The sequence below is a fragment of the Sinocyclocheilus rhinocerous genome, unplaced genomic scaffold (assembly GCF_001515625.1).
Source record: "Sinocyclocheilus rhinocerous isolate Xijiao unplaced genomic scaffold, SAMN03320098_v1.1 scaffold676, whole genome shotgun sequence".
Lineage (NCBI taxonomy): Eukaryota > Metazoa > Chordata > Actinopteri > Cypriniformes > Cyprinidae > Sinocyclocheilus > Sinocyclocheilus rhinocerous.
In genome coordinates this window covers 204,887-215,619 of record NW_015631707.1, presented here as the reverse complement: position 1 = coordinate 215,619, position 10,733 = coordinate 204,887, and the positions used below count along the sequence as shown (strand labels likewise).

Below are 10,733 nucleotides of genomic sequence, written 5' to 3'. Positions count from 1 at the left end.
CATTTCTAGTTTTCATTGTTTAGTCTTAGTCTTGCCTTGCCTGTTTTCTCGTGTTCTGATTCCTGCCTGTGTTTCTCGGATTGCCCTTTTGTCTCGCCGTTCGGACTCTGTTTGCTCCTGCCTGGACTATTGCTCGTGTTATTGGATTTCCCCTCTTGTCAAGCCCTCTGGATAACGTTTGCTGCCGACTGACTCATGCCCGTTTTGGATTACTCTTCGTCTTGCCGTCATATACCTGTTTGCCATTGTCTGAACCTTGCCTGTTTTATGACCACGCCTTTAAATAAAAGCTTTGCAGATGGATCCGCACGTCTCTCGTCTCGTTTGCCCCGTAACACATCACATCAATTCATATGAAATCGTAACCTCATTAAACAGTAACATTTTCTCATCAGGTTTAACATTTATAATCAGGCAAAATTCACAGGTTTAAACACTTGCAATTGTCGCATTTAGCGACACAGTAGCGAAATTTTAAGTTGTGATGTAACGGAAGTAGCGGCAGCTCTTTTCTTACGTATTGTGACATTCATCCGAGTGAAACAGATTAATGAGTAAAAAAAAATGAATGTGGGCTTGCAGTCGCGTATAAGAAATAGATGGGGTTTATGCTGATGAAAAGATTGGAGTCCTTCATACTTGGAGTTAGAGCATGCTTCAACAGAGAGAAAAAATTCTACCATTTTTCCAGAAGATCCAGTTATGATATTTTTATTAAAAACTACAAGCTTGAAATAAAAAAAATAAGTTTAAAAATGATAGTATGCATGGATAACAATAACATGCATCTAGAAAATATGGTGAATTACCATCTGTAATTCCAAATGTCAGCGAAGCCGAACACTCAAATTGACTTCAGAGTCTTCTGACTGGCTAAACGGTAACATCCTGCATTCAGATAGCAGTATTCCTGCCTAGGGCTGTCGCAGAAACGAGTGTGATTTCTCAAGACACCTGTTTCAGTGATATCTGTCAGGTAAGAGGGAAGTTTTCTGCGTGCCGTTCCATAAAAATTGCTTACGGCACCGTTAATACGCTCGCTCCTTCAAAGAGGTTGACGGGGCAGCAGCTATCTGCTACAACAACAGAACTGTGACCGAGTGGATATCACCTTATGTAGTTCATCAGTTCAAGTCAGAACAACTCTAAAGTTGGACTCTATGGTTTCGTGAAGAAACTTGTGAAAATAATGACCTATTTCGCATGTCCCAGATTTGCCGAAGCCTTTCTCTCTATTGTGCATCTGTAATGCAGGTGATGGTGATTTATGAGCAGGAGTAAAGGATGTGCCTGAGATTTGATAATTTCCCCATACCCTTCAGCATCACACTCACCTGGGAGATAAGAGACTAGAAATATTGCCGGCGAGTGTTAAAACCTCATGTGTGTGCTCTGATTATTTTGTCACTTTCTGTAACTGAATTCCTATTTGTCATGCTGGAGTCTACACTAATGTGAGGGGTGACCACGTTCCACAAGCTATCTCGCTTTTTCCTCTCAAGGCTGTGAAAAGAAAATGCCAGGGTTGCTTACATAGTTTCCTCAAATACATTTGTTTCACTCTCTGAGGAAATGCGAGTGGTGTTTTCCTGTGGAAAACTCACCATGGTTTGCTGCCAGGTTTGCTATGAGGTTGCTAAGGTACTATGGGTGAGTGGTTTTAGTTACTAAGCGATTGCTATGTTATTGCGAGATGGTTGTTTACTCAAGTCAAAAGTGTGGTTCCTCCTTCATATAGAATTTTGTCCTGGTTTTATTTGCCAAATGTCAGACTGCTTGGAAAAGCAATAGCACACCCCAACAATTTGATGTATCGTCCATGTCTGTAGGGACATGAATAGCGAGTCGCATGCTGAATTTTAATACTTGGGTTTGTGCTTAGTACTTTTGCTAAGTATGAGCAATAATAATAGCAATACCACAACTTAAATGTGGTAAACATTTAAAAATATATATATGACAACATTATTTTGATGAGTTCTGTTGACATAATGTTGATCATTACATCAGCTAAACTGATTTCTTTGTTTATTGATTTTTTTTTTTTTTTTTTAAGTAACTTATTTTTTTAAGTAACTTAAGTAACAAAAATTGGGAAGTGGATTTCTAATTCCTAGCATGCTTTTTATAGGACTGGGTATGGAGAATATTGGGAGAATATAAAAATGATAAAGTAGATTGAAATTATTGTTATTATTATTATTATTATTATTAAAGGGAAAGACCTGTTAGTGTTTGCTGTTATGTTTGACATTTAAAAGAGTTTCTGTTATTACATTTTTTTGGATGCAAATTATTACGTTCCTTTAACTCAATGTAGCCTAACTCAAAAGATTAATGGGGGGAAAAAAAGGTTTGTTTTAAGGGTTTGATTCCCAGGGAACTAAATTTATAGCTTGAATGCAATGCAAAAAGCTTCGGACAAAAGCATCTGCCAAATGCTAAAAAAAAAAATAATTCGAAATATTTCCTTCAGAGTAAGAATATGTATTTTAAGTATTTAATTATTGTTTTAATTAAAGCAAAATAATTTTAATAAAAGAATAAAATAATTTTAAAAATATTAATATATTGCACTAACAAAGTCATGGGATCACTTCCCAGGGAATGCATAAAAAGATGATAATAGCTTAAATGTAATGCAAGTTGCCTTCAACAAACGCATCTTCCATATATATATATACATAACATATATATATATAAGTGTGTGTGTGTGTGTGTGTGTGTGTGTGTGTGTGTGTGTGTTAAAAATCCAGTTTTTGCGCATATTTACCAAGAGTGCCAATATTAATGTAGGTGGCTTACATGGAAAAGCCGATGTTGTGAACCTTACCTACGTTAGACATTCATTTTGATGAATATTTCTGTTTGTCTTTTCAAAGGGGCCTTATGCCACGTACTCTGGACAGCCAGATCACCATGGAGAAAACACCAAGTTACTTTGTGACACGGGAGGCACCGCGGCGCATCTCAAGCATGTCTCGCGAAACAAAGCTGATCGTAGTAGTGCGGAACCCTGTCACGAGGGCGATCTCCGACTACACACAGACCTTGTCGAAGAAGCCCGACATCCCTTCTTTTGAGGAACTAGCTTTCAAGAACAGGAGTCAAGGCATCGTGGACACCTCCTGGAATGCCATCCGTATAGGCATGTACATCCTACACTTGGAGAACTGGCTGCAATACTTCCGTCTATCGCAGATCCATTTTGTCAGTGGGGAGCGGCTCATCACGGATCCGGCCGGAGAGCTAGGACGGGTGCAGGATTTCCTGGGGCTCAAACGCATCATCACGGACAAGCACTTCTACTTCAACCGAACGAAAGGCTTCCCGTGCCTGAAGAAGCCGGAAAGCAGCAGCCAGCCCCGCTGTCTGGGCAAGTCCAAGGGCAGAACTCACATTCAGATTGACCAGGAAGTCATTGAGCAGCTTAGAGAATTTTATAGGCCATTCAATGTGAAATTTTATGAAATGGTGGGTCATGACTTCAGATGGGACTGAGGAGGACCTTGGTGAAACCAGCCTGTCTGACAATGAATACATCTTCAAGGGATATTTCACCTTGAAATGTCAATTCTGTCATCATTTACTCACTCTGACATTGTTCCAAAAATGTATGCCTGTTTTTCTTCTGTGGAACATAAATTTAGAAGAACATGCAGATTGCTTATTTTCCAGAAATGCATATGGACTATACTGTTATACTACTTTTATGGAGTTTTTGCACCCTCCAGTCTATTATATATGCACTACCCTTCAACATTTTTTCCCCCCAGCAAGGATGCATTAAATTGATCAAAAGTGGAAGTAAACATTTATGGTGTTACAAAAGATTTTTTTTTTTAAATGCTGTACTTTTGAACTTTCTATTCATCAAAGAATCATGAACAAAAAAAATAAAAAAATATCACAGTTCCCAAAAAATATTAATCAGCACAACTGCTTTCAATATCGATAATAAAAATAAAAAGTTTCTTGAGCAGCAAATCAGTATATTACAATGATTTCTGAAGGATCATGTGACACTGAAGACTGGAGTAATGATGCTGAAAATTCAGCTTTGCCATCAAAAGAATAAATTACATTTAATTATATATTAAAATATGAAAACAGCTATTTTAAATTATAATAATTCATTTTTACTGTATTTTTGATCAAATACATAAAGTATTGGTGAGCATAATAGACTTCCTTTAAATGCATTGAAAGTCTTACCAACCTCAAACTTCTGAACAGTAGTATATTTCATATATGTTTGGAGGGTGAGTAAATGATGACATAATTTTCATTTTTGGGGTAACTATCCTTTTGAATCAGTTTGCAGGACAAAAGGACAGAACAGAACACCTCAAACTAATTAAGACCCAGTGCTCTTAATATATTAAAAAAAGATAAAATATGGGTAAAATGCAAAGTTGTATGTACTGTAGCTCATTGCCTTTGAAAATGAAATGCTTTAATACATTTAGAACCCATGCAAGGTCATTAAACAGAATAATTGAGAAGTTCTTGTTCAGTGTCACAGCGTTTGTTTTGTTCATTGCCCTCCTGTTACTGTTTAAAACACTCAACCAAGTTAATCCTGATATGAAACAAAATGTAACACAGGAAAACAAATTTAATTAATCATAAAAAATAAAAAAAAATCACTTTCATTCTCAATACAGTATGAGAAGTTAATTCAGATTCTGTTCATACAATGAAAACTACAAACTCTGTCCTTTTTTTTTTTGTTGTTGTTGTTTTTTTATATACCTCTCAAGGCCGGCGGAGAAACTTGTCAACATCTTTCCATTGGTCATTTTGATGCACAATTCTGACAGCAGAAAAAGGTAATTCAGTGCATAACTGTCTATGGTAAAACAAAAACAAAAAGTGAACAGATTTTCTTGCTCTTTTGATGCACTACAGTATGTAAACATAATCAAACATTGAACACTCAGCTCTCTCGCCAGTCATTCAGAAATCCTCACAGCATTGATGCCAGAGCCATGAAAATGTTTAAATGGGGCTGTTCATGTTTACTGTGTTCCTGTAGATCATGCTGCTAGCAACAGCAAGGTCACAGGTCTGATGGAACTGATTAAATGCATAACTTGAATACATTGTAAGCCATGAGCAAATTATAAGTGTAAATCTAATGTTTAGATTTAAATGCCTACTGAACTTGATGAACAAGAGTGTGAACTATGCCAGGTGTCATTTGCATACAAAATCATAAAGGTACAGTGACAAAAAAAAGGTCATACAGTAGGTGGAAAACGGTCATGTTAAATTTCTGTGGAAGTAAATTAATGACAAATATATGAAAAAGCATCCTGAATTGCCTGAAAAAAATCTGCAATTCTTGGATGTGTAATGTTGAATATCCAAGTGAATTTGAACAACCAAATTTGTGTAAGTGAATCTGTAAAACTAAATAAAATGGACTGAAATTGAATGATTTGGAGTTTTTAAACTGAATATTTTGGAAATTAACTTTGAAAGCTGAATATTTTAATATCAATTTTAATAACAAAATTGTGTGAAATTTTACCAATTGAATATGTGCTTAAATATATTAAATGCACATAAAATGGGCATGCTTAAATATACACCTACGTTGAATTTCAGCCCCCAAAAATGCAAGCCCTGAAAATACAATGCATTAAAATGAAAGCACTTTTAACGCAATGCATTTTTTCCCCAATTATAAAATAAAGGTTCTTTATTAGCATCGATGCTTCCATGAAGATCCTTTCACATTCATGGTATCTTTCCATTGAAAAAAAAGTTCTTTATAGTGGAAAAAAGGTTCTTCAGATTATTAAAATATTCCTCACACCATGAAAAAGTGGTTGTTTTAAGACCTGTTCACTAAAAGGTTCTTTGGGGAACAACAAAAAAAAGTTCTATCCACTAAAAAACTTTGGTGGTGAAACAATTTTCACTCAGAAATTGCTACATTTCACAAATAATTACAAAGAAATTGCAAGAATTTGTGTATTCATTTAGTGTAGTGCAATTCAGCATGCTTTCTTTCAAAGACATTTGTCATTAATATACTTCCATAAACTTATATACAGTACATAACAATTATAACTTAAACTAGAGGCAACTCAAATTACAGTGTTTTTTTGTTCAAGACATAAGTGGACAGAAAATGGACAGAAAATAGTGTCCTCATATGCCCCCATACTGTCTCATCCTTTCAAAAACTGGCTTTAGTGATACAGACCCTTGGTTAAAATCTATAAATGAGAAAATGTAGTGGGTGTACTCATCTAATGGTCATTTATCTTTCATCTTTTATGTGCGGTGAAGTCCTTTATTATGAATGCGGTATTTGCAGTATTTTGATTGAAGCAGAGCTTCAGTCCATCTGTCAGAGCAATGAATCAAGCATTAGTCCTTTAAAACACATCAGCGTGTCCTGAAAAGGTCTACCATTGATTTGCTATGATCATAAGGGAGGAAACAGCGCAATTACTGGTAGAGGCCAGTTTAACCTTCAAAGTAAATAACGAGAAATAAACAGACAGTGCTGAAAATGTCATGAACTTTGAGCTTTTCAGAAGCATCTTGTACCTCAACTTTAATAATTAATGTCAACAAAGTCAGGTATGCCTCGTCTGCCTGTCAGAGATGGTTGGAGAGTGCGACGGTGCATTAGGATGTTACTCTTGAGCTTTTAAATGGCCTATGACAGCATCCCGCATAATGGTCGACCAATGTGAAGTTTTCAATGGCTGATGCAAAAGTTAATATCTAGAGATGCAATGGATGATGCTTTTCACACTACTCAAGAATCCATATTTTGCCAATAACAAGGACAGTTAAGAAGGATTTTAATAAGATTTTAACCCTTTCCCTGCCTTTTCTGAGCATTTATGTTAGTTTTCTAATAGCTAAAAAGCTGTTTAACGAGGACACCTATCAGCTAGTGGGGACACTGTGTTCTAAAATAAATAAATAAATACAATCACATTTTTAAACAACTTGTCAATGTAATAAGCACTACTAATCTCAGATTTGTAGCAAAACTGGGCAAAAATGTCAATGTGTTGGAAATTGTGTGGGAAAAAAACAGCTAACACAGCTTTTATTGTCATCATTTTCACACCTGCAACACAATGTAAGATTCTGTGCTTTAATGCAAACCAGTTTATTTAAAGCTTCTAGATACCAGATTGTAAACATCGAATAGTTGTAAATGATCAATTTAACCACTAAAGAACTTGGATAACACAGCAGATGTTAAAGATATTTTGCCGATATGGACTAGCATACTCATTAGGGGTATAAAGGTGGATTGCAACAATATGTTGCACCATTACAAACATCACAAATAGAAGTGCTAATGAGCAAAAAAAAAAACATATTGCTCCGCACTTGAGACATCATTTGAGGTGCTGAAGAGTCATCATCCATCTGCTGAAATTCATTCCATTTCAGCAAAACAGAAAAAACAACAACAAATAAAAAAATTTGCCCTTCATGTACTCACATAACTAACATGCATCAGCATTACAATAAAATTAAAGAACTTGCCAGTATTGGCCATACAGTGTATATTAGAAAAAGCATTTTGTCTTGCTATGAGGGGAAAAAAAGTCAGAAGTATACCCAAAATCCCACAGATGTCAATGGACGGAAATACCTGCTGAGAACTGTTCAAAAGTCAGAGTATCTAGGGGACGCAAGGTTTGCTGTAGTTGATTTTGTGCATGACACACAAAAGATGTGATCTCTGGTAAAGCAAAGTAGTTTGTTTCAAATGTCTACACAAAAGCACCACAAGTTTTCTGCAAAAAGCCTCTCAATTAGCATTCCATCTTGATTTGATAAGGCCAACCCCTTGTCACAGCTGTCAAGTCAGAGACGGTGTTGTGTCCTGCAGCGGTTTCAGCATTTAGAGCTCAGACTGGCATGTAGAACAAGCGAGGCCATCAGAGGGCTATGAGTGTCACAACACTGTCTCACCTAATGAACAACATGCCAGAAATGTCTGTCTTCGTGCAGTATTATTCCATCCTTGTTAGTGGGGGGGAAAAAAGAGCTGATTTTGCACTGAACGTGGTCACATTTAATCAGGCCACAAGACTGTGGATTTCTGTCACCTGATTCAAATCAAGCACTTTATTTGGGTCCTTTAATAAGCCATGTAAATGGCACTTTCCATGAATAAAATATGAATGAATAAAAGAAGATTTTAGTTTTTCTTCTTCAATAATGGTCAGTGAAAACAGGTGCATAACAACCTCATGAGGTCAAACTATAAATACCATTCAAAAGATTAAGGTAGGTGAGATTTATTTTTTTAAAGACATTAACTTCTATTCAGCAAGGACACATTCAACTGATCAAAAGAAACAGCGATGCCATTTATAATGTTACAAGACATTTCCATTTCAAATAAATGCTGTTCTTTTGATTTTTTTTATTTATCAAAGAATCCTGACAAAAATGACACAATCGTGGTTTCAACACTGATAATAAGAAATGTTTCTTGAGCAGCAAATCAGCATATTCGAATGATTTCTGAAGGATCGTGTGACACTGAAGACTGGAGTAATGATGCTGAAAATTCAGCTTGGCATCACAGGAATAAATTATATTTAAATAAATATTTAAATAGAAAAGAGCTATTTTAGATTATAATAATATTTCAAAATACCATAGTTTTTATCAAATAAGTGCAGCATTGGTGAGCAAAAGAGACTTCTCTTTTTTTCACCTCTTAGGTTTGGCAGTCAACATTTTTTGAAGATTATGCACCTCTTTTTACTCACCATTATTGAAAAAGAAAAAGAAATATCTCCTTTTATTCATTCATATTTTACTCATGGAAAAGTGCAATTCAGACGGCTTAAGGACCAAAATAAAGTGCTTCATTTCACCATTTGAATCTTGTACATTTCATATTTTTAATATTTTGTTATGTGTGTGTTTTGTTTATATATATATATATATATATACAATATATATATATATATATATAGGACTCTGGGCTGGCCATTTCATTATTTCATTGTTTTTAGCTTCAAGGTATGAATTTGAATCTTTTTTTTAAACGGCATACCGGTACTAGTGGTTAAACAATTTAGATTGCGTCGTAAATTGAGAGGAGGTCACACACTTCTGACTAATGGTTAGAGAACTATCCATAACACACAACTAATTCTTTAAAACTGACTGTAAATGGCCGTTAACAGAAGCCAGAGACTCTAAAGACGAATGCAAAAAGAAGAAAATACTGTAGCAGCCAGAGCAAGATCACTGTTCACGATGTGCGACTTATTGAAAGAAAATCCTAAATACTGAATTGAATGTATCTATATGAATGTATCTCTGAGGGGAACTGACTATCTTCAGAAAAGTTTAGATGATATTTTCTATTCATCTTGCCTTCATATAATGCATATTAGTGTAGTATTTAAAAGCCCAGCTGCTTTGTTTACAGTGGTAATCAAGGAAACGCTGTATTGCTACATTTCCATAAGCGCCACCTGCTGTCGGAGAGTGAATTTGCGTTCTCATGCAGCCCGGCGTCCACCGTTTCTGTTTCGTGCAGATATGTTTCATGTAGCATAACTTCACAAAGTTTAGGTCAGGCCATTCTGTTTTTACTTTAAATTTTGAAATTCTACAATCTAATTTACATCAAAACGTGCTCATACTGTATGTAGCATGTTTGTTTGGATTGTAAAATGTGGTTCTACAACCGTTTCATCCAATCTGATACATAAGGCACAGTCATGGGGAAACTGTGATAAACAGTGAAACAGTGAAAAAATAAAAAAAGGGGATACAGATTTTCAGTAAAACCGCCCAGCACTAATCTCATTTAAGTTTTTTATACTGTGCTTCAGAATACAATTAATTTATGAAATATGATTAAAAACTGTTAAACTGATAAATTCAAATAGGACTAAGCAGTGACCTTGAAATCTAGGAAATTGTAGGTTGTTCTCTAATTTTGATCTCCACTGTACATATACATACATACAAAACACTATTTGTAAAAACCTGAGAAAATGAAATTATTTACTTCTTGCACTGTTATAGGGGTGTCAAAATGATAGTCTTTTCAGGTGACTTGTTTGCAAGAAGACTTTTAGTACATATACATGAATACCTATTCCACTGATTTGGTCAAAATTATGAAATTTAGCCTATATATGATTTTTAATGTTGAATACAGAGAAAAAGGTCAAATCTTCTAAGGTGTGAACATTTTAAGGGCAGGGAGTGATTTGATGCATTTAAATCTAGCCTTTAGTTAACTGCATGTTAGATAAGAGTTATTTTAACAGATCTAATATTTCACAATACATAAGAAACATGGGATTTGTGCATCTTAAAAAAATAAATAAATAAATAAAAAATCATTGGAGACCAAAGTTCACATTCATGGAAATTGCCAGTTAGCATGCCTTCTCCTCATTTTCATTCAGAATACATATGTTATAAAGTTGAGAGCTGAATGAATAAGAAATTAACTTGTTCCTCCATTTTCTTGGAAACGCCTTTTAAACAAAAAAAAAAAAGCTTTTTATTTATAAGTTCAAACAAATATTTAATACTGCTTTTCTAATATATAGTTGGAATTTGAAAAAAGTATTCCATAACATTAAAGCTCGTTAAATAAAATCCAATGGGGAACAAACAAACCAAATTTCCGAGCAGTAATATGGCCCAAGAATTGTTCCCTCAGCATTTTAAGTGATTAAATCTAATTCTCTAAAGTAATC

General features: G+C 35.0%; 1 protein-coding gene across 1 annotated transcript in view; it reads left to right on the top strand.

The window, feature by feature from the left end:
• Window positions 1-3,501, top strand: part of hs3st2 (heparan sulfate (glucosamine) 3-O-sulfotransferase 2) — a 26,692-nt gene extending 23,191 nt beyond the window's left edge. Inside the window, exon 2 of the mRNA XM_016554581.1 lies at window positions 2,883-3,501. Within this exon, the coding sequence (XP_016410067.1) occupies window positions 2,883-3,501 (619 nt within the window). The remainder of the gene's footprint in view (window positions 1-2,882) is intronic.
• The last annotated feature ends 7,232 nt before the right edge of the window (window positions 3,502-10,733 follow it).